Source organism: Cervus canadensis, chromosome 2 (genome assembly GCF_019320065.1).
Source record: "Cervus canadensis isolate Bull #8, Minnesota chromosome 2, ASM1932006v1, whole genome shotgun sequence".
In the NCBI taxonomy this organism is placed as follows: domain Eukaryota; kingdom Metazoa; phylum Chordata; class Mammalia; order Artiodactyla; family Cervidae; genus Cervus; species Cervus canadensis.
The window spans coordinates 55321680-55349488 of NC_057387.1; the positions used below are offsets into that span (position 1 = coordinate 55321680).

A 27809-nucleotide genomic window follows, 5' to 3' on the forward strand; every position below is an offset into this window, starting at 1 on the left:
ATGGAGTGGTCTCTATTTTTTCCTGGGCTTATAATGCAGAGTTTCCACGCATAAAATCTTTTTTTGAAGCACTTTCATAGTAAAAGTGGTGCTTCAGTTGTGCCTTTTTTAGAAAGATCCTGGATTTTTAAAGATCTCTGCCTGCCCTTCAGTTCCACCAACTGCAGGAATACATGCGTATCTCTTCTCTATCCATTTCTGGTGAATGCAGCATACCTACTCTAAGAGGGGAGGCTGCAACTCAGCTTCCACCCTATGCAAACTAACTTGTAGAAACCATGGCCCACCATTACCAGATCTATGAATTTTTCAAAAGAAGCCAGAAATATGGAAATATGAAAAAATTCTCAATTTTCAAATATTGGCAGCAAATCCCAGTTTTTATAAACTCTCTGCAGGCTGAACAAAACATATTTATTGTCCAATCCTATTTGAGTCACCAGCTTAGGACCTCTGGGCTTCCCAGGTGGCACTAGTGGTAAAGAACCCACCTGCCAATTGCAGGAGACACAGGTTCCATCCCTGGGTTGGGAAGATCCCCTGGAGGAGAGAATGGCAACCCACTGCAGTACTCTTGCCTGAAGAATCCCAAGGACAGAGAAGCCTGGCGGGCTACAATCCATAGGGTCACAAAGAGTCGGACACGACTGAAGTGACTTAGCACATATGTTCTTAGGACCTCTACTATGAGGCAAGGCAGGACAAATTTGCTTTCTCTTCTTCATGAAGATCTGGAGGTTTGGGAAGCTCACTCTCAAACTCCTTTCAATCTATTCTTAGTTGGCATTTATTCATTGACAGAACTCTTTAAAGAATTTAAAATCTGATGGGAATAGTTAAATAGCCACTCATGATGTGGTGGTGTTGCTCCCATGGATTTGCCTGACGAGCCAATGGATGGAGCACTTGTTTTCTTTCTGGTAGTGTGTGCGAGTAAGGGACTGCGTTTTACCACATTTATGAAGACTTGGAGAATAATTTTCTCCAGAGCTTTTATGAGAATTCTATATCCATTTCAGCTGAGGTGGATCCTGCTGGCTCGATATGGAACTTGGGGTTAGTATTCTAGAAATTTTCTTGAGGTGCCCCATACCTTTGGTCAATGAAAAATCAATGCTGCTGCCCCTCCCCCATACATACCCGGCCCAGAGGGATCATAGGCATATCTAGCAACAATTTTGCTCTTTTCTGACTGCTAAAAGGCATTCCATTTTAGAGAGAAGACATGAGTTTCTTCTTCCCAAAAGGTTTTATGACACAAGTATCATGATGGTTAGTTTTATGTGTTAACTTGGCTAGACTATGATGCTCCTTTGTTGGGTTGAACAAAAGTCTAGATGTTACCCTGATGGTAATTTTTAGATACAATTAACATTTAAAACAGTCAACTTTGATGTAGACTACTATAGTCTGGGTCTAGGTGGGGAGGGAAGGTCACTGAGAATGTAGCATTGATGCTGAGACCTGCATGACAGGAAGAAGTTCAGATCAGGGATCAGGGCATTTGGGGCAGAGGAACACAGCTAGTACAAAGGTCCTGAGGAGGAACTTACATGGCTTATTTCAGAGAGGAAGTGGCAAGTGGAGCACCATAAACTCCACTTACGGTGAGTAAATGAAAGAAATAGGCAGGTTCCCAGGAGCTGTGTGCCAAGTAAGGAGTTGAATCTTATTCCAAGAGCAATGGGAAACCATCGAGCCTTTAAGTCAAGGACTGACCTGTTTCTGATTTACATTTTTAAAGAATTACTCCAGCTCCTGTAAGGAAAATGGATCACTGGTGGTCAAGATTGGAAACCAGTGATGTTTCAGTTAACTATTGCCATGTAACAAACAACACTCAAAACTTAGGGCCTTAAACTTAGTTTGATTGATTTTTCATATTGGTTTGTTCATTATTTTATGGGTCAAGAATTCTGGGAAGGATTCAACAGGCAGCTTATCTCTGATTTACAAGACATCAGCTTGTGAGGCAGTTGGGGTTGGTGGGTCCATTTCCAGGATGATGTCTTCATACACATGTGGCACCCAAGGGCTCCCTGATCTTCCTCTCTCTCCACATGGCATCTCATCCTCTCACGCCTATCCCTGTGGCATGGGCTTCTCAGTCTTCTGGTCTCAGGGTACTTATAATTCTTTTATGGAAGCTCGTTTTTGAAGAGAAAGGAAATAGGAGCTCCTAGCCAGTGCACCAATTGGAACTAGCACCATATCGCATGACTTCTTAGATGTTCATTGGTCAAGGCGGTCAAAGAGCCCACCCAGCTCCAAGAGGGTGGAGAAGTAGACCCCATCTATTTTGGAGAGCAACAGGGTCACACTGCTGAAGGGCATTTGGGTTTGAAGACATGGTTGCAGCCACCTTTGAAAAATACTGCATGCCACAAGTGAAGGGGTTGTTCCAGTAATTCAGGCAAGAGATGATGATGTCTTAGATTTGGATGTTTGCACTAGACTAAGAAAGAGGTAGATTCAGAATAAACAAGCAGAATAATGAGACCTGTAAGGTACTAACAAATGCGCTTGAGTACTTGTTTAATTGAATTGCACCTTGTTAGATTACGTGGAGAAGTGTTTCCCACCAGCAATAAAGTTACAGGTAAGTCTGTTCTATTCTCCGTACACATGCATCACTGTGTGCTTTGTCTCAAAGAATAAGCTTTTTAGGGCAGGGATTTAAAAAGCTCCAGATATTGAGGCTATATAGGGAGAGGAAAAATATGGACCTATAACCTGCAAGGTCCAGGGACTGCCACATCCTATAACCAGGAGGGCTTTAGAAAGTAAAGAGGGCCTTATATTTTCAAAGACTTCATGGAGATGAGTGCTTTTGCCCACAGACAAACGTGAACAGTTTTTGCTTCATACATTCAGTTGCTTGAGGAGGCAAAGCTTTAAAGGTATGGGAGTCAATGTATTAAAGAGAATATATGAAAAAAAATTTTTTGCTGACAAAAATGCGGGAAGTTCCATTTTAAAACAGGAGAGAAGAATCCAGAAACTCACCCAGGCTTACCCAGTAAACTAATGGCAGAGCTAGTGTAAAAGACAGGTCTCCCAATTTCTAGTCTTGGATTCTTTCTACAACATCATCTGCCATTCTACCCAAAACACAGCTTTATTCTGTACTGTGGTCCCACTGGACCCTTGCTATTGCTCAAGTGACTTTCAAATAGTATCAGAAGGCAGGAGAAGAGGTTGTGAACATATCAAATCTGGTCATTGTACTGGTAAAATAACTAAAATATACTTTGCTAATTTTGATTCGGTTGCATCTCTTTATGAAGTGGACAGCACATGTGCTTATGTGAGAATCATCACTGTGAGACTACTTACTGTTCTGCTTTGCTGTTCAAACACTAAGTCATGTCCGACTCTTTGTGACCCTATGGACTGATTGCAGCATGCCAGGCGTTCTGTCCTTCACCATCTCCTGGAGTTTGTTCAAATTTATGGACATAAATTGAGTCCATTGAGTCGGTGATGCTATCTAACCATCTCATCCTCTGCCACCTTTTTCTCCTTTTGCCTGCTAAATGTCCCAAAGAATATTTCTTAAGATTCACTAAATTCCTAGGATTCTGGGATCACTTTATAATTTTCAAGGTTTACATCTCTATCAAAAACAAAACAAGAAAACAGCTCAAGAACATCAGAATCTTTTAGATTGGAAAGTGGTTACAATATAACATCTTTACCACATGTGGTGGTGGTTTAGTAGACCCCATGGTCTGTAGCCTGCCAGGCTCCTCTGTGCATGGAATTCTCCAGCAAGAATACTAGAGTTGGTTACCATTTCTTCTCCAGAGGATCTTCCTGACCCAGGGATTGAACCTGGGTCTCCTGAACTGCAGTCAGTTTCTTTACCGACTGAGCTACCAGGGAAACCCATGTGTAGAGGGTACATATATGTTCTATTTCACATTTGCAATGCAAGGTTTTTTATTTTCTCAATATTTGACATAGGCAGTATTCCATTTTAGACCTAGATAAAACTGATATGTTCTAAATTGCATAATTTCATTCTCAATTACTTTTAATGCTTCACTCTCCCTCTTTTTCTATGGCCAAATCAAATATTTTGTGTCTATTGGCGTTTTTTTTAAATTAAGTACTCATTGAATCAGCACTTGTGTATCATTTAGTGTATTTCTTATGATAAGTTTAATGATCAAAGATCTAGTATTTTCCCATGCTAGATATGTTTCACATTTGAACTTCAATGGACAAATACTGGGCTTGCCTGGCGGTTCAGATGGCAAAGAATCTGCCTGCAATGCGGGAGACCTGGGTTCCACCCCTGGGTTGGGAAGACCCCCTGGAGAAAAGCATGGCAGCCCACGCTAGTATTCTTGCCCAGGGAATCCCCATGGATAGCGGAGCCTGGAGGGCTACAATCCATGGGGTTGCAGAGAATCAGACACGACTGAGCGACTAAGCACAGCACAGGACAAATATTACCTCCCTACATACTTAAAGGGTCTATAAAATATTGCTCCTTGATCTTCTTGTAAAAAGCAATTTGCTGGGCTCTAATATTGGAAGACAATACCAGGATTGGTGCCTGGGAATGCATAAATTTTGCCTAGAGGTTCAGATGTCTGTTTAACAATATTGCACCAAAAATCCTCACAACTTTATTATGTTTTACATGTTCTGTTGCACTAAGTTTAACTGCATCCAAGACTGAGACAGGTGGTGTTCAAATTTCCAAACACCTTAAAATTTGGATGCCTCAGGCAAGAAAAGCTGACTACTCAGTAGGCAAAATTTATAATATTTAAGGCAAGACATTGTCAAAAGAGTCAAAAGAGTGAAGGCCTTTGTCCACAGATTTTTGCTATCACATTTACTTGAAACGTTATGAATTTCAGTAAGGCACTCAGGTGCTCAGGCAGTGTTTTTCTGTAGGTCTTAATGGAGCATCAATATTAAACTATTTTGAAAACTCACAAGATCCCAGAAGCGGCTCCCCTTTTAAAGCACCTTCTCCTGTTGCCTAAAGATTCAAGTACTCTCTTAACTAAGTGAAGACCGAAATATTTCACTATGGATTTGAACAGGAGCCAAGAAGCTTGATGAAAGGGAAACCTCTCTATAAAACATTTATTGTCAGTGTTTTCTCAAGATGTGAGTCTTCTAAAACTAGCTACCAGCATTTTCACAAACATTGATGCAGCCTTCTCAACCTCTCCTAGACCTACAATTCAGGTTCTTTTAGGAATGCACTGCATCTAGCCTCTGACCCTCTAGATAGCCAGTTCTATCTAACTGCTCCCTCCTGCCTCAATATATTGTATATTATAAAAAGGAAAGGGGGTGGGGTAGAATGCTCCTCACGCTATTGGAAAAGTACTTGAAATTCCTTGCATTCCTTTGCATTTAACAGCATGTTTACCTAATCATCGGCTTATTAGGATTAACACAAGTCAGTGCTTCAAATTCATTCAATGAAAACAAACTGACTTCTGTAGATTGTAAGATTTTTTTCTCTGATCCCAACCATGGGTGAATTTTTGAGTCATTCTCGCATGGTTTTAGGAACGATACTAGAAAAATGTGAACAGGTGACCTGATAACACATCATCCAACCATATTTAAATCTTGCCCATGGATTTAGATGTGGGCAGCCTGAGTTATGGACTGTTTTCATTAAAGTTTCTCTCCTCTCTAAAGGGACGTGCACAGTTAAAAAGTGATTAAAATGGCAAATGACTCTACCCACCTCAAAGAGCTTAGGTGATGGAGCTTGGCCCTTAGACTTTGAATTCTTATGAAAATAAAGCATTATTATTTAAATCACAAACTTAACTTCAGATCCGAATCTTCTTGTGCTTGTACAAGGGCTAGGGTTCAATATGTGTTTTTAAAAGAGATTACTTTAAATGCCAAGGTTTTTCTCTACTGAATTTATAAAAGCAATCATTGTTAGATTTTTGTAAGTTAGTTCCCTGCTCTATCCCAAGCACTAGAACAGTTCCTGGCTCACTCAGTAGATCTTGTTTCAGTGATTGAATGCATAAGCTAGATTGTCCCCAATGGCTCTGAACATTCTCTAAAATACTGAATGCCATACACTCAGATATTAGGTAAATATTTCTTTATTAAATGATTAATTCCATAAATAAATTCTTTTCACTGAATATAAAATTAAAATCATTTACAAATTATTCCAGTATTACATTTCCCCTCCCTCCCCGAAAGCTACATTTTGATAAATAAAAACATTCAGTCTTAAAACACCTGATTTCTGTTTGCAATTTAGAGTGCAGATAGCTGCCTCTCACGGACACTCATAGAGTGTCACCTTCAGAAAGGGACCCCCTTCCCATTTACTTCTGTCAAAGGATGAAGGTTTCAACTGACCAACTAATCTTAATGACCTTTTACAACTGTAAAACCGAAAGGAAAAAAGCCTAGAGAAAAATACGCTTACCAAATAATTTACAAACAGAAAACAGAACGTCATCAACACCACAAGCTCCAAAATGAAGCGGTAACGTGTGCTCCAATATTATGAAGCGAAGTATTCTCCAATCGCAGCTGCGTTAGTGTCCATGTGCACCAGCACACCTAGCAGTTTCGAAATACCTTAATACTACTCAAGAATGAGCAATGCCTCCCTCCTACCGTAAGTCCCTTCACCCCGCCGCCCCCACCCATGCCTCTGTGATTCTGACACTCTTCTCTCCCCATTTTGTCCACCCTTGTGCTGGAAACCCGAGTGGCATTTAGTCCCTAAACTTGTGAATGTCATTGAACAGCCTGTAGAAGGGGAAGGCGGCCTCGTTGGCATGCGGGCAGTTGTAGTTGCATCTGCAGGACTGTATCATCATGACGTTCTTGGAAAACATTTCGCCGTCTTCGCAGCGGAACCGCATCTTCACAGTCCTGGTCTGCTGAGGCGTGCAGCAGCGGCCGTCCACGCAGGACCCGCAATACTTGGGTCGGTATTTCTTCACACTCGAACATCCAGCGTAAGTAAAGTGCACCGGTTCGGGGGATTTCTTGGTCTTGCTGCATTTCTTGCCCTTCTGTAAGAAAAGAGAAGGGAAGTTAGTGTTTTCTCTTTCTCGGAAGAGAAGGTCCCTTCTCACCCAGTCTACACCCAGGGGACCAGTCTACACCACAGCACCGCAGGCACTTACTTTCAGGCTGCCGTACGCCGGCTGTCCACAAGGCCGCACTTCACAGATCCGGGTTTCTTTCACCAGGCGGCATTCAGGGTTGTCATTGGTAACGCGTGTGGAGATACCAGTTCCACAGGTCTTTGAGCACTGGGACCACGAAGTTGTTTGGACGATACATTTCTGGCCATGTGAAGAAGGGTTGTAAAGAATGCGAGGTTCCATTCCAAAAACTAGACAGACAAACAAGAGGCAAGAGTTCTCAGAAACACAGGGACACAAACAAATCCAAGTTCTCATTTCTCTAAAGCTTCAGACTAGGCATAGGGTTCAGGGCAAGGTCGCAGTCTTTAACTTACCCGGGAGCCGCTTCAGGAAGCCGCCTTTTCCAACTGCAATTAATTCATTGTTTCTCGTTAACTCCACCTCCGAGGCATCGAAGGCCAGCTCCTTGCCCAGGAGGCCCTCCCTGTCGTCCACAGGGTCCTTGGCACCGTCGTCGTCGCAGACCCACTCCTCACAGCACTGTCCGGTAACTTTGACCAGCCGGGGGTTGGGGCAGCCCAAGTTGGGGAGAGAGAGTTCTTGAGGGCACAGAGGAATGCAGCCCACGGCGCCATCGATACATGTGCACTGATGTTTACAGTTGGGCTGGAAACTTTCCCCATTCTGGTAGATTCTGGAGTTATATTCACAGGGTCTGCCCTCCGACTGAGCTGCAAAGAGCACCGAAAAAGAAAGGAAGGGGTGGATAAAGGTGAGATTCTGAACTACGGCCTGAAACTCATACATATTTTCTGCTGCTTAATTCAATTTATGGTAAAGTTTCCTACAATTCCCCGGAGACTCCAGACCAGAACAATAAGTTAGTCAGGAATCACTTTTCCGTATGCGCTTTTCGTTGGGCCCAGACACACTGAATTGCATTCCAGACTGCTGAAATCATGAGCCTTTCTGCCAAGCTACCAACAACAAAGCATCACCATACATGGTCTCAAAATTACTAAACTTCTGGACTTCGGGGACTATTCTTTTTTTTAAAAGGGGCCAAACCGCAAGCCTCTTACCTCTGCAGATCCCCTTCTGAGCGGTGGAGCTGGCGCCGAAGTTGCATTCCAGCCCCTTGGTGTGGTCGCAGGGCTGCATTTTGCTGCAGTCCTCGTTGAGCTGCTTGGCGCAGACCTTACAGCAGCCGCAGGCGTCCCGGACCAGCCCGACTCCGGGGGCGCACTTGGGAGCCTCCAGGGGGCAGTGGCAGGCGGCGGGGCAGGTGGAGAGAGCCTGGAAGGGGGTGAGGAAACGCGTGAGGCTCCGCGGGGGTACGCAGGAGAGGCGCCCCAAGAAGGGACGCGGGTGTCTGACCCGGGCGGCCGGGGAGGGGGCTTTCTGATCCCGTCCAGCCCGGCCGTCCCGGGCAGCGGCGAACGCCAGGAGGCCCCCGGCAGGTCTTCAGGGCGGGCTTAAAGAAAGAGCTATCCCGAAACGCCCCCCGAACTTTGGAGTCTAGCTTTTCCGACCGCGGGTCTTCCGGGGAAAGAGGAAGGGGCTGTGAGAGCGGACGGGGAAGCGGTGGCCTAAGAACTCACCAGCCTGGCCAAGTGGAGAAGGGTGACGGCGAGGGCGAGCGTCCTGGCGGTGCGGGAGCTCATCGTGGCGCGCGGGAGTGGTCCGGGCGAGCGCAGAGGCAAAGATGCCAACACACCAGAGCGCAGCGGGCGAGCCGGCGCGGCTGGGGTAGTGGGCCGGGCGGCAGGGAGGCGAGGGCCGGGCCGGCGAGCGGTTTGCGGGCGTCCTTCTCCCGAGGTCCTGGCCGAGGAGTAGCGGAGGGCGCGGGTGCTGCTCGGGGGCGCTCTCGCTCGCGGTCTGCCCCAGCGCCCAGAGCCCGCCTTTTATACGGGCCGGTCGCGGCGCCGCGTGTTGCAGTGACGTCGGCTCTGTCTGTGCGTTCCAGAATTCTCAAACATCTCAGGAATGCTGGTTGGCGCGGGCTCCTGCCAAGCGCCTCCCCTGGCTCCGTTGCACTTTTTTTTTTTTTTTTTTGTCCTGGACCCGTCAAGAAAACAATCTTCCGTTTTTTCCACTTTAAATAACGACTTCTGTTGGGGAGGGCTCTTCTTGGCGTGATGATGGTGATGGTGGTGGAAGGGCTGAGGGGGGCGAGTTCAGAACTTTGCCTGGACTGGGAGGGTGGGAGGACCTGGAGGGAGGGACAAAAGTCGTTTTGTTTGGTGATGCCAAGTTGACCCCGCAGCCTTGGAAGCCCTCACCCGGGAAGGCAGCGAGCCGTTTGCCTGTTTACAGCGAAGGTGAGAATCAAGTTATCTATTGAGAAAGGCGAACGAGGAGGGGGAGTGTCTGGGAGCCAGGACTCTATTTGAGGATTTCATAGAGGCGTGCTCTGATCAAGTCCCAAAGCTTTGGCATGGTGTTTATTAGCCAAGTTAAATATATTGCAAACTAATACCCGCAGTGGCATTTATGAATGAGAAGGGGGGAAAAATCTACTTCCCCCATTGTCTGGCAGATTCCCAGACAGAGGTCTTCCCTCTTCCGCCCCTCCCCCCCCTCCTTTTGGTACGTCGTACTTGTTTGTTTTTGGAGGTTCCCACTTAAGTTCCAACCCACTGCCTGGGTTGGAAGTCGGAGAGGAAACGAACGCAGGGAGTTCTCCGGCAGGCTGTCTTACACTTCCTCACGGATGCAGGAGACCGGGTAAGCCCTTCCAGTCTCCCTCCGCAGGCGGGAGGCGACGCTAACTAAGCAGCCAGCCAGAAGCGTAGAGGACTACCGTGAAGTGATTTGTATTGAGATCATTACCTGCATATACAGCAAAATCAAACCAGATTCCAGCACCATTGTGCCCAATGGATCTCTGGAGAAAACAGACTCCTTGACACGGAAAGTTTTGCAGGCGGTTTTAACCCCTTTCCTGGGACCACTTAGAAGCCTCCCATTTCAAGTGAATTGCAATGCTTTGCCCTCTAAGTACAGAGAAATTAGAGTCTTAGGATGTAATATTTTGTAGTAAAAAAAAAAAAGTTGGCAATTTTAAGGTCTTTTGCTACCAGCAACACATTCAATAGAAGACCCCTTACAAAGCAAATTATTTGAACTTCAAAAACCATTAGTGTGCTTGACAAATGTTCCCTCAAAGTTTCAAAACTACAATTCTTGTGTAATTTTCATAAAAACATACACAGTAATTATGCCAGTTTCTCATGTATATGTGCTGTAGGAGAAATTTTTGTCCTTTGTAATGTTTAGGGCTGTTCAGTCTAAATGACTGAGCTGTCTGGCTTAAGGAGGCCTTCAGTGTAACTTTCCGTGAATGACTGATAAACACAATAAAGACCTACTGCAATGAAAACATTCTCCAATGCAGAGAACTGTGGCAGGAAAGAGTTAAGTTTCATTCATTCAAAAGTGCTCTTCCAGAAGTCTAAGAGGCTTTTACTAGAGGGAATGGGATCTTTAAGGTTTAGTTGGAAGGGGGTCTTACTTTTCAAGACAATAAACTGTCAGGTTTTCTGGGCCCTATCCAAGTCAACTCACCAGTTATTACTTAGAAAACGTTTTTGTTTTTTCCTGTAGTAGAGTTTCAGTATTGTTTCCTCCATAATGAAGTGACTAGGAGTAGATGCAGCACAGGGTGGGAGGAGGCGGTGGAGAGAGAATGGAGAGGAGCGTTCCTGGCTTCTGTTGCGGCGTCTTTTCTATTTGACTTCATGGTTGTAAGTATTTCCAGATGGTGAATCAGACACCAGACGTAACAATATTTCCATATTTGGGTATAGCAGTAGCCTGCGTTTTTAACATTTTTCTGCCTCTGTTATCCAACCACAAAGCATTCTTGACAGCTTCAAATGTTGTTAAATATAGACTTAACTTCTGTTCCCAGGGCAGGAAATTCTTTGGAATTCCTTGTTTTTCATGCAATCTGTCTATCATAATTTAAAAATGAAATTAGGACAGATGATCCAACTGGCTCATGTATACACCTTGTTCCTTTATGGAAGTTGTATAGGGGGTGGGGGCAAGGGAGAGCTCAGAAAGATGCAATGTGCAGCACAGCATTCCCAAACACACCATTCCAGAGATTCCATTAAAAATCAGATTAAAGTTTTCTAACAAGAGTGTGTGGGTTTGTTTCTGGACTTCATCTGGGGAATCTTGGAGGATGAGTTTGCCTCAGAGGAGAAGCTTACAGAACCTCACCGTCAGCTGCCCATTTAAAGCAGGGGGTGTGTTGTGGGAGTGGGTGGGAAGCCGGAGCAAGCAGGGCCAGGACTGGGGAGCCGGAGAGACAGGAGTAACCTATGTGCACAGCCTTTCCCTACACTATGTCCTGGTGTGACTGCTAGTAAACGACAGCATCAGACAAGAGGAATAGCAGCTCCTCAAGTCCTGTTCCAGGAAGGTCCAGAAACCCCAAACGTCCGGTTGCCTTCTCGCCTCCTCTGCTGAGAGCTGCAGAGCAGCTCCCGTTGACAGATTGAAGGGTAAATGTGCAAACGTTTATGGGTAAGTGTCCTCCGGTCCTCCTTTGCATGGCTCTTTTGCTCTCTTTCCTCCCCCACCCTCCCTCTCCGGGAGCCCCAAGAGTGAATAACGGGCCGCCTTGTTTCCTTGGGCTGCAGGGCGCGGAGAAGGGGCTGCTTGTCTTCTCCGCTCCTGGCTTTGGACTGAGCGATGGGAACGTCTCTCGCCCGCGGATGCCAGGGAATTTTAGGTCACCAAAAGAAGGGTTCACTGTCTGGCGGCAACTGAGAATAATAATCACCCTAAATCTGGCGACTCCGGTTTCCTAGCCCTAGACCAGTGGTTCTCCAACTTTGGCCTGCATCAGACTCACCTGGAGGGCTGGTTAAACGACCGATCCAACTGGCCCCACCCCAGAATTTGTTATTAGTTCTAAGAAGTTTCTTAGTTTCTAATTAGTTCTAATTAGTTTCAAAGAAGTCTCGAGGTGATGTGACCCCGCTGGTTCGGGGAATCACACCCGGAGAACCACCGCCTTGGACGACAAAAGTGCCTGTAAGAGCTGTGTGTGTGCTTGCATCTGTCCTCACAGTTAGGTACTCGGTGGTCTCACAACTCCACTTTTAATAGCCACCTGAAGGAACAGAACAACTCAAGGTGACAGCGAAAGGCCGGCTTTACGGCTATTCGATCTCTCCCCACCGCCCACCCCACCCCGAGAGATCGCAGGGAGAGTCGGAGAGCAGGGGTGAGGGCAGGAACTGAGTGCCAATGGTGCTGGGAAGGCCTCGGCTGTCCCCCGCGCCTCTGCGGAGACAGCGGGCAGGGGCGGCGCGGCAAGAGTGGTATGGGGGCGGGAGAGATCCTGGGCCGAGCACCGGTAAGCGCCCCGCCGCCTGCCGCCCGCTGCCCCCTGCCGGCTGCCCGGCCCGCGCACCCGGAGTCACCGCGGTTGCCAGGACTAGAGGTTTCCGGCGGCGCGCGCCGCAGGACGTTTCCAGCCCCAGCCCATATTTGGTGAAAGTCTTTCAAGACTCCGTCATCCAGCTCTGGGGGGCGGAGGCGACGGCGGCGGTCTTAGGAGCTGGGCCCGGCAACCGCGCGGCCGCCGCGTTGCTGAAAAGTGCCCGCGTCCGGCCCTCGCGCCGCGGGGCGGCAGGCGTGCCGGGCGTGCGGGTGCGTGCGTGCCCCGGAGACCGCGGCCGCCGGACTCGGACCCGCACTCCTTGAGAGGCTTCGGCCCGCCCTGCGCTGCGTGGGAGGCTGGCGCGGAGGGCGCCGGCCCGATTGTGTCACTTTTCCCGTCCACCCCGCTGTTGACTCGTCCTCCCAACGGGGCAGAGTTGCCGCGCTGTGCCAGACTTGGAGGGTACGCCCAGGCGCGGGGGTGTGGGTGTGTGTCGGAACCAGGCGTTCTTGAGACATCAAGCCCACTCGAAAGTGGGGACCAGGAATTAATTTGGGGGAGTAGTCCCCGAGGGCCTTGATCCCGTTATCCCTAGAAGGGAGAGAGGCTGAAGCTCGCTCTCGGTTTCTCTTGGGTCTCCCACAACCCTTCCTTCCCTCCTCATCACTAAGTTCCGTGGAGGCAGAACCCCTGGATAGGAAGCCCTAGCTCTGCCGTCCACTAGCCTACAGTCATCAGTAAACTGGGAAAGGAGACAGCAGTGGTAAAACTGGAGCAGTCCCTTTCAGGGTCAAATTTCATGCCATCCTCTCCTGATAATGACAGAAGTCAATGCTTATATAGGGCTCACTTTGTGTCAGGCACGGTTTTGAATGCCTGCTATTTATTGACTTATTTGATTCTCTAATGCCCCATTGAGGGCATTGTTAACACCATTCTCTATCTAAATGAAAAAAAAAAAAAAAAGGGAGGCACAGAGGGTAAATATTTAGTCAAAGAGCACTCAGTAGGTAGCAGAATTGAACCCAGGCTTCTTGGCCCTAGCTGACCTTGCACTTAACCAATGTGCCTACTCCCGATCACTTAGATGTTCAGACCTGTCCCTTCTTCTGAAGCTTACCCTTATTTAACTCTGTCACAACTTATGCAGGTGTTCCAGGATAAATGCATCAGACAGAAAAGTTGATGAGTTAACTGAAGCTGTACAAACCTCTAAGAATTGCCTTATGTGCTGGCTCTCGGGCTTCCCTGGTGCCTCAGACTGTAAAAATTTGCCTGAAAATGTGGGAGACCTGGGTTCAATCCCTGGGTTGGGGAGATCCCCTGGAGGAGGGCATGGCAACCCACTCCAGTATTCTTGCCTAGAGAATCCCCATGGACAGAGGAGCCTGGCGGGCTACAGTCCATGGGGTTGCAAAGAGTCGGACACGACTGAGCAACTAGGCATAGCGTAGCACTGGCTCTTGGGGAGGAGAGGGAAAGGGCTGTTGCATTTCAACAGAAAAAGCCTTAATGCAAACAGATTTATATAGTGGACTTTTTGACACCTTGGCAGATGGCAGAGAAGGTATCTAGGCCTTGGGAATCCTTCTGATATCTTACAAGCCACACTGATCAGACAGTCCTACTTCTGGAGTAAGGGTTGGCCTGGTAAGAGCTACATTTGTCACTGAGATAGTTTTCACTGCTACTTATTTGATAGTTTATCAGTCTGAGTGTTTCTTATACACTCAATCTACTTTTAACTTTTTTTTTCCAATTATGTTATGAGCATAATCACCTATGTATCTGAGGACAAATTGCTTATCCTCTTCAAACCCCAGATTTATTCTGAGCTCATGATATGTCATGGCACCAAAAAGGGGACTTTAACATTGGCCTTCCCCTGAATGACTTTACAGTCTGACACTTTTGGGCCTGGGCAATGGATATAGAACTAATCTGAGTCTCTAATGATAAACAAGAGTCTGATACATGGAAAGATATTTGAGGGAATAGAGCTTTGATGACCCACTAGTAAGGCATGGCCATAGAATTCCTTTGGGGAACTGGCAAGAGACATCAACTGGATCTTCTGCCAGTGGCCTTGCCCATGTTATTGGGGCTCTGTCTACAGGTAGTGGTGAGCCTGGGAGGTTTTGCCTTGGTTTCCTCTCATCTATAAGATAATGGCATTGCCCCAGCTCAGGGAATATGCACTGAAGGGCTTAAGGGGATCAGCCAGGTAACAAAATGCCATTCCAAGGATTTTTGCCTGATGACACTAGCCTCAGCCTGGGGCAACAATGTGGATAGTGTAGACTCTATGAGGGGTGGAGTGGGGGCTGAGTGGTTGGTAGATGAAAATGTAGATCCAGTGTTTGCTTGTTTTCTCAAATTTTAGAGGTACTAGTGATCTGAATTCTTACGCGAAGACTTTTAATTTTTAAAATATTGACAATTAATTAAAACGATGTTAAAATGCCATCTAAGTTAATCCTGGGAAAACCCAAGAAGACAATGTGTGGGAGCTGCCAATTGTGATCTCCAGACTAAATGTCTCTGAAAACCTGTCCTGTTCTGGCATTCTGTAACTCTCAGCCTCTCTTGACATGTTAAGGAATAGCACCATGGGCTCCATTGAACTGGCAGGTTGGCTAGGTTTTCATTTGTTTAAGAGTTAGGGCTGTCACTTGACTCAGTTGTAAGAGTTTATGCTTTATCAACAAAATTGGAATGTGTCTTTTTCTTATTTTCCACTTTCCATCTTCCCCAAACACTACTCTGTCTTCTTTCTTCTCCCCTTGAATTTATGTTGTAAGCAGCAGGCATTCTCTTGGCAGCATGGTAGGAAACACTTTTTTTTTTTTTTTAGGGCATTTGTATCCAGTGGGAACTATATCTGTTTATTTCCTTCACCTGGCATCTGTCCACAGGAAGCCAGGCATTTCTAACCCCTTTACTTTACAGATCTTCTTGTTTTGTGATAACATAGAAACATTTCAAAGGAATGGACTGGAAGGTACCCCTCCCACTCCACCCTGCAATCTATCTTCTGACATGTTTGAGCAACACGAAATATATAATTATAAGTCACTATCAAATGGGTTGGTTCCAGATCAGAGATTAAGAATTAACCTTCACCTTCTGTGGGTTTTATTTCCCGAGATACTTGTCTCTTAAATGCCCACTTAACACCACACATACCACATTCAGAATTGAGAAAGGATTTGATCTGGGCACAGTATGTGAGCACACGGAGAGACTAAAGCCATTTATTAGTGCCAACTTTTGCAGGGCCAAGGATTAAGTGTGAAGGAGGATTCTGGCAGTTGGGCTGAACAAAGACATAAGACATGTTTAATACTCAGCAGGATGCTTGGCATATAGTAAGTATTTAATAAATTATAATTATTTCCACTGCAATCACCACCATTACCTTTACTTTCACTACAGTTAGCATAGGATGAATTAGACTTATTCTCTAGAGAATATTCTGTATTCTTTAGAGAAAAAAACTAGATGTACTCTAGTTTAAAAATCATTTGCTAAGTTATATATAGATGATGTGATTTATAAACCCCACCCAAGTCAGGATCCTGGCTTGCACTGGGGCCCCGGCGATCATCTAACAAAGCACTTTAATGGCCTTGCCTCTCATGGAATTGCAACTTTGCCTACAAACAGTGTTGAGCCATGTGAGGTTTTTGCCTTGGTTTCCTCATCTATAAGATAATGAGGTTGCCCCAGCTCAGAAGTCATGCACTCAGTCAGGTACAAAACACCATACCTGAGAGTTAGTGACAGTTAAAACGTGGCCTCAGTGTTTGGGAGCCATGAGGATCACTGTACCTATGGTGCCTGGTTTTTGTCTACCAAAGACTAGGCAGTTAGTATATATATGAGATGTTAAGGGACAGAGAGTGTCTGCACCCAAAGGCCATTCTTTCGATGGAATCTGCCTTAAAATCTAGGTACTTGCCCCCAACTTCTTGACTTCCTCCTAACAACTGATTGTGGACCTCACTTAAATATTTTTCTAAATGTGAGCTTATTTGTGTTTTCAGACCTGGTAGACCTCACTTTCTTCAAGAGAGTCTGGTAGTGAATGAGTTAAATAATAAAAGAGGGTTCCCTCCTCAGGGACCCTTGCCTGAACTTGTTCCTATTTCCTCTGAAGAGAAAGAGATGTGTCAGAGCAGAGGAGGAACTCAGAGATTGAGAGATGCTTCTACCCTAGCTTAGTCATCACCATTGACTTTATCACCTGAGGCAGATGGTCCTGCTACCACCCACAGCCTGTGGTCACCCTCACATCTGAGCTGCTCAGTACAGAGCCCTCCAGGCACCCATCAAACACTCCTTGTGCACACCTTGGGCAAGGTGGCACTGAACCCTGGATGTGGGCATGGGCAAGTTGCCCAAGGTTATGGCAGAAAAAGAAAAAGCATACAGCAATTTAAGGCTAGTCCCAGGCATTTCTTTGACATCTTTTATCCTCTCTCCTTTGATTAAATATTAGCTTTCAAAAAACAAAACAAAGCTGTTTTTAAACAGTCCGTTTTATTTTTTTATACTTGTTTCTAACTTAAAAATTGATATATAATATTATATTAATTTTAGGTATACAACATAATGATTCAGTGTATATATATATTGGGAAATGATCACCAGAGTAAGTATAGTTCACATCCATCACTTCATGTAGTTTTTTTTGGGGGGTGAGTAGAAGTTTTAAGATCTACTCTTATTTACAATGCAGTATCAACTATGGTTGGAGCTTCCCAGGTGGTACTAGTGGTAAAAGAACCTGCCTGCCAATGCAGGAGACATAAGAGATGCAAGTTTGATTCCCGGGTCAGAAAGATCCCCTGGAGGAGGGCATGTCAACCCCCTCCAGTATTCTTGCCTGGAGAATCCATGGACAGAGGAGCTTGGTGGGCTATAGTCCATAGGGTCACAAAGAGTTGGACACAATGGAAGCAGCTTAGCACAGCATGAACTATAGTCACCATGCTGTACATTACATTCCCAGGATTTATTTATTTTATATTATTTTATAGCTGAAAGTTTGTACTTTTTGATCACCTGAACAGTCAGTTCTTAAACAGTGAAGACAACATGTCTTCAATGCTTGAATCTTCTGAGGCCCTAGGAAATGCTGCTGGGGGAATTATAAAATGTGAATATGTACCAAAAAAACACTGCCGATTCAGAAGATGAATGGCTCAGTTCAGCCCTATTAATATGATATGAATGACAGGCTTCATTCTAGGTGGCAAGGCAAAGAGAAACAACATCTAGATTTTGCTATGTTGGCTCTCATAGCCTAGAAAAGATCTAGAGGCATAAACAGATAATATAATACAGCGATCTATGTTCTAGGTAAAAGGCAGCCAAATTGCTCTGGGAATAAAGACAAGAACATCTTAACTTTGAGTCCCACCCTTTAAAAATGTGAGGTCTTTTTCAGTTTGTATATTTTGGTGGATATGATGGTTCAGACTCAGTCATGTGTAGGCACTAACATGTATCTTCCCCTTGAAGCTGGCAATTGCAGAAAACATGGGCATCTTCATGAGACAATAGTAAAACACATACAAATGAGAAACTTAATATGAGCCTCTGAAAATGCATTGATAACAGACAGGACCAACTTTGTGGGTGCTGTTGGAAATTATCACCATGAATTCTTTTTTCTGAGAGGGAAGAGAACTGACATGAGCCAAAAACCTTAAAGGTTATCTCACCTTACGTTCAAGAAAATCCTCTAAGGTGAGCATGTGAACATCTTTCTAAACTTAGGAAGTTGGAGCTCAGTGAAGTTAAGCAACTCGCTCAAGATTAGGCAGTTAGTACGTGACCAAATACGGCGTCTAGCCCAGACCTAACTGCTCCCAAACCCGAAGTCTTTGCCCTTTCTACATTTTTGCTACATCGTCCTATCTTCCTGAGTTTCAGCTCCCTTTATGAGTGTTTGCTCTTGTTCTATTTTCTTTTATTGTTACCACCTTGCCTTTATAGCGCCAGCCCTTTCACCTTTTCTTAGCACTTTCAGATCCATTGATGCTGCAGTTTTTGAGCAACTCACTGGTGAGCCTGACTTCTCAAGAAGGTGCAAATTAAAGTGGATGAGATCATTATCCTCACCACTATAATCAGAGAACAAAAATGGTGATACTAAGCCTGCACTTGGATTTGCTTCCTTGCTAGGCACTATGTAGAATAATTTAGATATCCGTGATTTCTGTCTTCTAGGGGTAGATGACAGGTTCCCCAGGGTGTGGAGTTTAAGTGGAAATAATGAAGGAAGTATGATTCAGGGAGTTTGTGTTTCAAAGACAGAAGGAAGTGCCATGGCAGCCTGAGGCTGCACTGAAGTAATCCAGTGGCTCTATGAAGGCAAGGTGACAACAGTAAGAAAATATAAAAAAAAGAGCAAGCACTCATAAAGGGTGATGCCCTTCACTGACTCATGGACATGAGTTTGAGCAAACTCTGGGAGATGATGAAGGACAGGGAAGCCTGGTGTGCTGCAGTCCAAGGGGTTGCAAAGGGTTGGACACAACTAAGCGACTGAACAACAACTTGTTAAGGGAGTGGAAACTGAGAAGGAAGTCAGAGGACTATGTGAAAAGGGTATTGGACAAACGCACTGAAGTGTGTGTTGTGTGTACATGTGTGTATATGGGTGCTTGTGTGTTGGGGTGGAATGAGAAGAACATAGTGAATTATGACATTCCTGTGGATTCATTATCTTTTCTTGTTAACATAGCTCATCCTGATTCCAATCACGTTTCTCTTCTGTGGGTTTTCTGCACTTCCTAGGTCCTTGCTCTGCAGTTTCCAATAGAAAAGTCCTTGAGTCTCCATCCAGGAGATGTGGCCAGAAAGGACTATTTTCATAGTTGGGCCATCCTGCAAGCACTGTTTTCAAGAGCCTGAAATTCAAAAAGCTGGAGCCAAGGAAGGAGGTAGGAGATGAGGGTGGGTGTGAGGTAAACTCAGGGAATAATTCTGAAGTGACATAAAGTAAGAATTGAGGCAATTTCCACTGGAAGTCACCTTTCCACTCACTAGGCATTAACCATCTGGAACCAAATGCAGCTAATTTAGCATCATGTTGGAAAGTTTATAACATGAACCACATTTTAGGGCCAGGACATCCAGATTTTAATCCTTTGTATTCAGTAAATGCCTCTCTTTTGGAATTCAGTCTGCTGTCAGTACATAGGAACTAAGAATAGTGCCAGGTGTGAGTCACCACTCTGCTTTCTTCCAGAACACCGTGGGAAAAGGATGGGCAGACTAGTTCAGATAAAACCCAGTCCCACCCAAATACTCACTGAAGGCTGGAAACAAATTCATTTTTAAAATGTTTCAAAAGTTGAATTGAACTCAGGAAAGAGATAGTAAGCCTGTGTTCTTTAGTTTCGACTTGGATCTGAAGCCTTGTTTTGTGTTCTAAATCTCAAGGCTATCACATTGGGTGCTTTCGACAACCCTTTAGGTTTCTAGAGGGTTCCCGCTTGACTTTTAAAGGACACTTATTAAATGATTGCAGCATGCTAGGGTTTAGGGATACAAAGGTGACTAAGATCTGGTCTCTGACTTTGAGGACGGCATGGTCTAGAGTGGTGAGAGCATAGGTAAATTATATGTAGTTGCTCTTTGCAACCCATGGAATGTAGCCTGCCGGGCTCCTCTATCCAAGGAATTCTCCAGGCAGGAATACTGGAGTGGACTGCCATTCTCTTCTGCAGGGGATCTTCCCAATCTAGGGATTGAACCTGGATCTCCTGAATTGCAGGCAGAGTCTTTACCGTCTGAGCTACCAGGAAAGCCCAGGTAAATAATGCCTGTGTGCAAATACTGTGTCCCCTCATAAGGGTGCATTGTGTACACACTGCCTCTGGATCCTTGTGTGTACGTGGGCTATGCTAGCGGTGAGGTCTTCTCATTGCCCTTGATGGTGTTGCTCTTGGAAATTGCAGTGCTTCTTCTGCAAAGCTTGAAAGAACAGGCTGAGTCTGTCTCTGCTTGTTTTTAAATGACTGCTTCAATGACATAATATCAGCGTAAACTCGGAGGGTCCTCTGATGATCTTGTTAGTAAGGGGCTGGGTAGTTTTGTTTTGAATGCTTTTCCACTTCCCTTTGGTAAGCAGTCTAGGCTTCCTGATGTCTATTTATGGCCTTTTAGGTGAAGTTACATTTTCTAGCATTGTGATAATAACTAAAGGATGTGTGAATTGTATTCTTGGCCTCACTAGAAATGGTGCATAGTGAATCCCAAGATTTCTGTTATATAGTTTTAAAAGTAAGCCTAGTTATTGAAGCCTTTTTCCTAGGCAGTAGACCACATTGGAAGTAGACAGGAAAGAAGAGCATAATCGGCAAGAGGGTGTGACCCAGCATCCCATTACATTTGGTAGGATTTTAAAGTTTTGTTTAATTTGATTCCCCCATTGTTTGTGGTATGCCATCTGACTTTATTTCTTTTGTTTACTTTGGGTTCAGTTTTCTTTTATTTGTCAAGTTTCTTAATGTGGAACCTAAGGTCGCTGACTTAAGATCTTTTTTCTTTCTATTGTAACCATTTAGTGCTGTCGATTTCCCTATAGATGCTCCAGCTGCATCCCAGAAAATTTGATACATATGCTTTTATTTTCATTCATTTGAAAGATTTTTCTGATTTCCTTTTTAATTTCATTTTGACTCTTGGGTTAGTGTGTTATTTAGAATTTGAGTATTTGGATATTTTCCAGGCATCATTCTAGTTATTTATTTATTTCTAAATAAATAATAATAAATAATAAATATTCATTTCTAGTTTGATTTCATTGCGGTCTGAAAATAAACTATTTGATTTTTTAAAAATATCCTACACTTTACATTTTACCTTAGATACTTGTACACAGTTATAATAGCTCTTTTAATGTTATCATTTTCTAGTCTCATTAACCCTGTAATTTCTAAGTTTGTTTCTATTGATTACTTTTTCTCCTGATTCTGGAGCACATTTTCCTGCTATTTGGCATGTCTAGTAATTTTTTGCTTGGAAGCTGAGTGTTATAAATATTATGTTGTCGTATTTTCAAACAAATATTGTTTGTTTTCTTTCTTTAAATAGTGTGGTGTTTTGCTTTGGCAGGTCTTTAAGTTATATGCAGATTAGCTTGACCCATTCAAGGCCTTACACTTTCCTAGGGCCGGTCTAGAGAACCCTTCACTCAGATAGTTCGGGCCTACTACTAAGATGTGACTCTATTGGTGTCTATTGAATGACCTAGGATGTCCCTGAGGTCTCTCTACTAGTCAATGTCAAATGTCAGGAATGCAATTTAAAGAAGATGTACTAGCATAGCTTCACTGAGAAGGTGAATGTTTATCTTTTCTTTTGCCTTTCTTTACTGGAGCAGCTGGTATGAATTCTTTTAATAATATTGATCTATAATGTCAAACTATTTTCTAGAAAGTCATAACATTTTCTTCTTCTACCAACAGTTTAGGAGAGTGCCTGCTTCACAATGTCCTTGCCGTTATTAAAGTTTATATTTAATATATAACCTCTTGGAAGGAATATCATGAAGCCATTAGAATCATGTTTTCTGAAAACTATTTAATAACTTGGGGGAACTCTCAAAACAGTGTTAATTTAACAAAAGCAGTACAAAGAACTCTATACACATCAAGATACCACTTTTATATAAAGATCATATGTGTATATATATATATTCATTCTTTGTTAATATCATTTATCTGCAGATAATGAGATTATGGGTAATTTTTATATTCTTAGTATAACTTTTATACTAAAAACTGCTTTATAATATGAGGTATCTGATAAATGAGTGTGTCATAAAGAAAGGGCTTTACTCAGAACATGGAAATACTTGAGGACAAGAAAATCTACAGATATAGAAATCATATACCCTCCACAAACTTTAAGTGGAGTCATGTTTTGCAATCTGTGTATTCATTAGGGGTCCTCTGAGAGTGGAGCTGTCTGGGCCACTGAAAAGAAAGTCCTGCAAGCACCTCCCACTAATTGGGAACTCACAAAAGTTGTATAACTAGTCAACCAATGACCATGGACGGGAAGCAACTTTCTGCCTTGAATTGTTGAATTCATTTTGACTCGTTTGGACCAAATGCATTGTCCTTGGTTTCCATTTTACACTTTAACATGGAATGTATTATTTAGTTTGCTAGGACTGTCATAACAAATGATCACAGATTAGAAGTCAAACAAAATTTATTTTAGTTAAGATTTATTTTCTTACAGTTATGGGAGCTAGAAGTTCAAGATCAGTGCATTTGCAGGTTTCTTCTAAGGCATCTTTCCTTGGCTTGCCAATAGTGATTCTTGTGTCTTCCTATGTACATGAATGTTTGTGTCCACTTCTTTTTATAAAGACACTAGACATATTGGATTACTCCGAATTGGGCTATACCATAATGACCTCATTTTAACTTAATAACCTCTTGAAAGACTCTAAATATAGTCACATTACGAGGTACTGGGGTTAGGACTTCAACATATGAATTTTGAGAGGATACAATTCAGGCCATAAGACTAAGTGTAGCTCTTTCTTCAAATCCCTCATGGATGTAGCAGAGGGAGGAAAACCCATTTCTTCACTCTGAAAGCATAAACTCTGGATCCCAAAGTGCTTGATGTTGAACTCTGGCTCTCTCACTTAAGAACTCTTTGACCTGAGGGACTTCCCTGATGGTCCAGCGGTTAGGACTCTTTGCTTCCAATACAGGGGGTGTGGGTTAGATTCCTGGTCAGGGAACTAAGATCTCATATGCCTGCCACATGGCATGACCTAAAAAAAAAAAGAAAGGAAAACAAAAACTATTTTAAAAAGTACATTTTTAGGAAAAGAAATTTAAAAAAAGAACTGTTGGGCCTGGGATGAGATACCTAGCCTCTCTATACTTCAGTATCCTTCTCTCTCAAATGGGAACAATATAAGCTTATATCTCATGGGTTTGTTGTAAGCATTCAGTAATTTAATTTATGAAGATCTTGTAGAATAGTGCTTGTCACATAGCAATATACTAGGTATTCAATAAAGTTTAGCTATTATCATTACATCAAATTATCTCATTCATGTACCTATCTATTTAACACTGTACTTGACGCAGAAGGTATGACGATGAACACAAAAGATGTCTCTGTCTTCACCAAGGAGGATTTTTGCTCCTGGATCTATGTGCCCTTCTTATTTTTGGCAAGGGAACTTTTGTTCTCCCTTTATAAATTCTGTGTAGAAATACTTTTTTAAGGGATACTGAGCAATCAGAGCATGCTTGATCTCTCTTCCCTTCCCTCATTGGCACTGATTCTTTAATATGATTTGTAGATTTAGGGCAAGAGAAAGTCTGAAAAAGAAGCCTGAAGTGATAAATCCTACTTCTTTTTTTTATGGTTGCTTCTCCTTTCTCTACCCCAGAAACAACACACATATTTATACCTCTTTAGCTGTACTGGACACATTTTCAAATCCCCACGCCCAGATTGGGCACCTAGATAATGCTGTCTTGTGAGGTGGTGGTATCTGCTACGTTAAGCAGCCTTTTTAGAATGCTTTGATGACTAAAAATATGGATGATGAATCTGTCCTTTGTGCACCAGCTCTCTCCCCCTCATGTGGGAACATGTCCTTTGGGTCCTTTTTCAAGCAAAGACTTGTGCTGATCTACCTCATACATTAATTCTAGCTGTAGTAATACTTTGGGAAAGGAATAGGATCCCAAAATAACCACCAGGAGAAGTGTGTCATGAAAGGTCATGGCAATGGGGCAGAAGATATTGGACAGAAGAGTTCTAAAAATAGGGAGCGAGAGATCAAAGACCCAGCAGTAATGAGGAACCTTTTTTGGCTTTGCCTCACAGAAGGAGGAGGCAACGTTTCCCAGCCTACTCCTGCATTCTGCTCAACCTGCCGCTCACACCCCGCTGGCAGAACTGCCGGGGCTGGGAGGATGGTGAGCACGGTTTTCTGTCCTGGGTGTGAACTGCCTTTATATCATTTTGATGATAAGTATATTCAGATAATGCTTAAAAGCATATCAAAATAAGCAACATCATGGAAAATTTTACCTTATTGCCATATTCCTAATATTGCAAGGACATCAAACATTTCTGAGCAGGGATACTTAATTTCACCTTTCTTTTGGAGCAGTTCTTTAGATTTTACAAGCTAGAGTTGATTTTTCGTTGTCTCCTGACAACGCACCTGATGATTAAGCGTTTGCAAAGCTAAGCACCGCATTTTATGTGCATGCCCTGCAAATTGGGTCAGCGGGTTCAGTCACGTCAGATCCCATCAGCCACTCTGTGTGTTCCAGAGAACTAGGGTATGGACGTGTATAGCTGCAGGTGAAGAAACTGACTTTAAATATGATGTTCAATGTTCTCCCTCCATAGATAGAATTTTGATGATAATGTGGTAGGCAGATTAAAACATTAAAAACACGGGCCTCTTGAATGAAGTTTGGGAGATGATTTTGTATGTGTGTGGTTTTGTTTCCTAATTCCATGAACTAGAGAATCAGAAAGGCTGAGATGAATCCCCATAATCTCCTAGAAATCAGTTTCCTCCACAATAAAATAAGCTTACTGACACTTGGCTTAGAGATGATAAATGTGCGGAAGTGCTTACAAACTGCAGGGCTGTACATGAGTTCCTTTTAAATCACACGGCTGTCAGAGAACTCGTCTGTGCATTCACGTGGAATCCACCCTTTCCTCTTCAAATACGCTTCTTTTCATTCATTCCAAAGCTGTTTACTTCACTCCAGTGTGCCGGGCACAGGGCCAAGCACCAAAAAGCACTCAAAGATGAATCATACCCAGATCCTGCCCTCAAGGAACTTATAAAACACCGAAAAAAATGCATTGCCTGGTTTTTAAAATTTAGCATAATTGACTGTATCCTTGAACAAAATACCACATTTAAAAAGTGATTTAGCAGTCCCTTTTAAATATTTAAATGATAATGTCTGTGTTAATGAACATTCATTAGTCTGCTAATAGACTAATGAATATGTGTGCTATGAGTCAAGAATATGGAGAAATGCCTGTGAAACAAAGGTATCCTGACTGAAGACAGGCGATTTGGGGAACTGCAATGATTAATGATGACTGACAGTGCATTAATCCCAGCCCTTGTTGAGGGATCACTCTTCATTAGGCTCCCCAAACCACAACTGATCAGGAAACAATTGATTCTGTCTGGCCCTAAAGCCAATTTCTCTATTTGTTTTGATTCAAGGCTTTTCTAGCCTGAATCCATAAGTAAACTGGTCCTTTTGTTTAACATTTTCACTGCGGTATAGTTAACAAATCTCTGAAAATAGAGACAAAGTTGAGATTTCTCCAGGAGACTGGGGATCCTAAGATTTGTGCGAGGGAAGTGTGCAATTATAATCCTGAAAATTATACAGTTTGTCATCAGTGTAATGAAAATAAGATATTTGATAAAATTTTTAGCCCTTTGAATATCACAATAAAATCTTAACTCTTGTAAAAATCTAGCTTAAATCACATTCTCAGTCAGGATTATGACTTCAAAAATATGCATTGAATAAGAATGTGAAAGGCCAAAAAAAAAAAAAAAAAGAATATGAAAGGCCCTCTGAAAATACAGGACATGATTTTGATCTTCCTGTAAAAAAAAAAAAAAGCTGCTTTAGAGATCAGAAATCTCGTCATTCCCTTTTCAGGATAACTGTGAGGGCCTGTACATTGGTCTTGAGTCAGTCTCTCCTTCAGGCATTAATAGGTTTCAATCAGTATGGGAGATCTTAAATATGGTCCTGAGGAAAAAGAAGCTATTGTGAGCTCAGAAAAGAGGAATGTTTCATGTAGGGCTTAGAATAATGGTGGAAAATGATTAGGGGAGTCTGTGGGTGCTAGCTAGCACGTAACTAATGAGTTCCGCAGAATGGTGAGAAGAGAAAGGCAAATGCTGTGTGAGCAACAAGTAGAACCTTCAGGTGAAGATGCTTCTGGTCGGCAGAGGGCTGGGTGAGCTCATCAGGGCAAGACATTCAACTCAGAGCAGAATCCTCCGGAAGTTCTTCCACAAAGAGTCCTCCAACAGACTGGTCACAGTTCTCTGACCTACAAGCATTCTGACTATAATGCCTCAGAAGAAGGAGAGTCCGGATCTGCATCCCATATCCAGTCACAGCTCATATGGTGTCCTGTATTGCTCAGCTGCCCATTTCCTCTCAGAAAACTGTACTACCAGTATTGCCTTCAATTTCCGAATTCAGTCAGTTCACACAACAGGTATTTATCAAGGCTCTGGATGGCGCAGTGGTAAAGAATCCACCTGCCAAGGCTGGAGATGCAGAATCAATCCCTGGTCAGGAAGATCCTCTGGAGGAGGAAATGGCAACCCACTCCAGTATTATGTCTGCCTGGAAAATTCCATGGACAAAGGAGCTGGGCAGGCTACAATCCATGGGGTCTCAAAGAGTCAGAAATGACTGAGCATGTATGCCTTTCTTTCTTCCTGGTCTCTACCATCTTCTGAGCATAAAGAATCTTTTCATTCCTCTGACTTCTAATTTGTGCTCTTACAAAGTGCAGTGAGCATCCACAGACCTAAGATGGGGCACCTTCTGGTCAGATCAGCAACGTTGCCCTTTGAGGGTGGCCTCTGGGCCCCCAGTGGCCTCAGGCACATGTTCACAGTTAAGGATTCGCTGGTTCTCACTAAGTACCTTAAATGTTATCAGGGGATCCCAGAAGTTTTTGTCTCCAACTGGCCAGTGATTACAACTCTTTCAGAAGACCAATTTGCTTTAGTTATAAAAGAGTTAGGATTCATTCATTCCCTGCCTTTTCTGGTATCTACTGCTTTATAACAAAGTATTCCAAAAGATAGTAACCTAAAACAGAAGCCATTAAATTGTATCTTGTGGATTCTGTGAGCCAGCAATTTGGCCAGGATTCGGCTTCTTCTGAAAGAAAAAGATTCTTCTGTTCCTCGTGAAGTGGCCAGGTCGCTCAGTGGTACTCAGCTGGAAGATGGCTGGCCAAGAGGGTCTAAGACGATTTTACTGACAAATCTGTCACCTTGGTGGGGGTGTGGAATGTGAGCTTAGCGGGGACTGTCCACTGGAGCACCAACATAGTCTCTGAGTTTACTCCGAGACTGTCTGCTAAGAGATGTCTATTGCAGCACTGTAGTCTTTGAGGAGGCAGACATCATATGTGGAGGCTGAGCAAGCATCCCAAGAGAACCAGGGGAAGGCCGTAGGGTATCACCTCAGAAGCCATGCAGCATTACT

The 27809-nt window shown here is 43.7% G+C and overlaps 1 protein-coding gene and 1 long non-coding RNA gene across 11 annotated transcripts in view; one reads left to right on the forward strand and one right to left on the reverse strand.

Annotated features, from left to right (window-relative positions):
- Nucleotides 1-6085: 6085 nt before the first annotated feature.
- On the reverse strand, nucleotides 6086-9004 carry CCN1 (cellular communication network factor 1). The gene is made up of 5 exons (XM_043460787.1): nucleotides 8714-9004; nucleotides 8195-8408; nucleotides 7487-7843; nucleotides 7149-7360; nucleotides 6086-7034 (listed from the first exon to the last, which is right to left on the reverse strand). Exons 1-5 carry the CDS (start codon nucleotides 8774-8776, stop codon nucleotides 6732-6734), a joined length of 1149 nt encoding a protein of 382 aa, XP_043316722.1. The 5' UTR covers nucleotides 8777-9004; the 3' UTR covers nucleotides 6086-6731.
- Nucleotides 9005-9254: 250 nt separating this feature from the next.
- Nucleotides 9255-27809, forward strand: part of LOC122436750 — a 118535-nt gene continuing 99980 nt past the window's right edge. For 2 of the 10 annotated variants that reach the window (XR_006268098.1, XR_006268099.1), the window contains exon 1: nucleotides 9849-11648. This is a non-coding gene — a long non-coding RNA (uncharacterized LOC122436750). Of the gene's footprint in view, nucleotides 9434-9848; nucleotides 11649-13878; nucleotides 15882-17132; nucleotides 17168-19320; nucleotides 19467-27809 lie in introns of those variants that run through there. The other 8 variants (XR_006268103.1, XR_006268107.1, XR_006268101.1 and 5 more) reach the window with 8 other exon arrangements.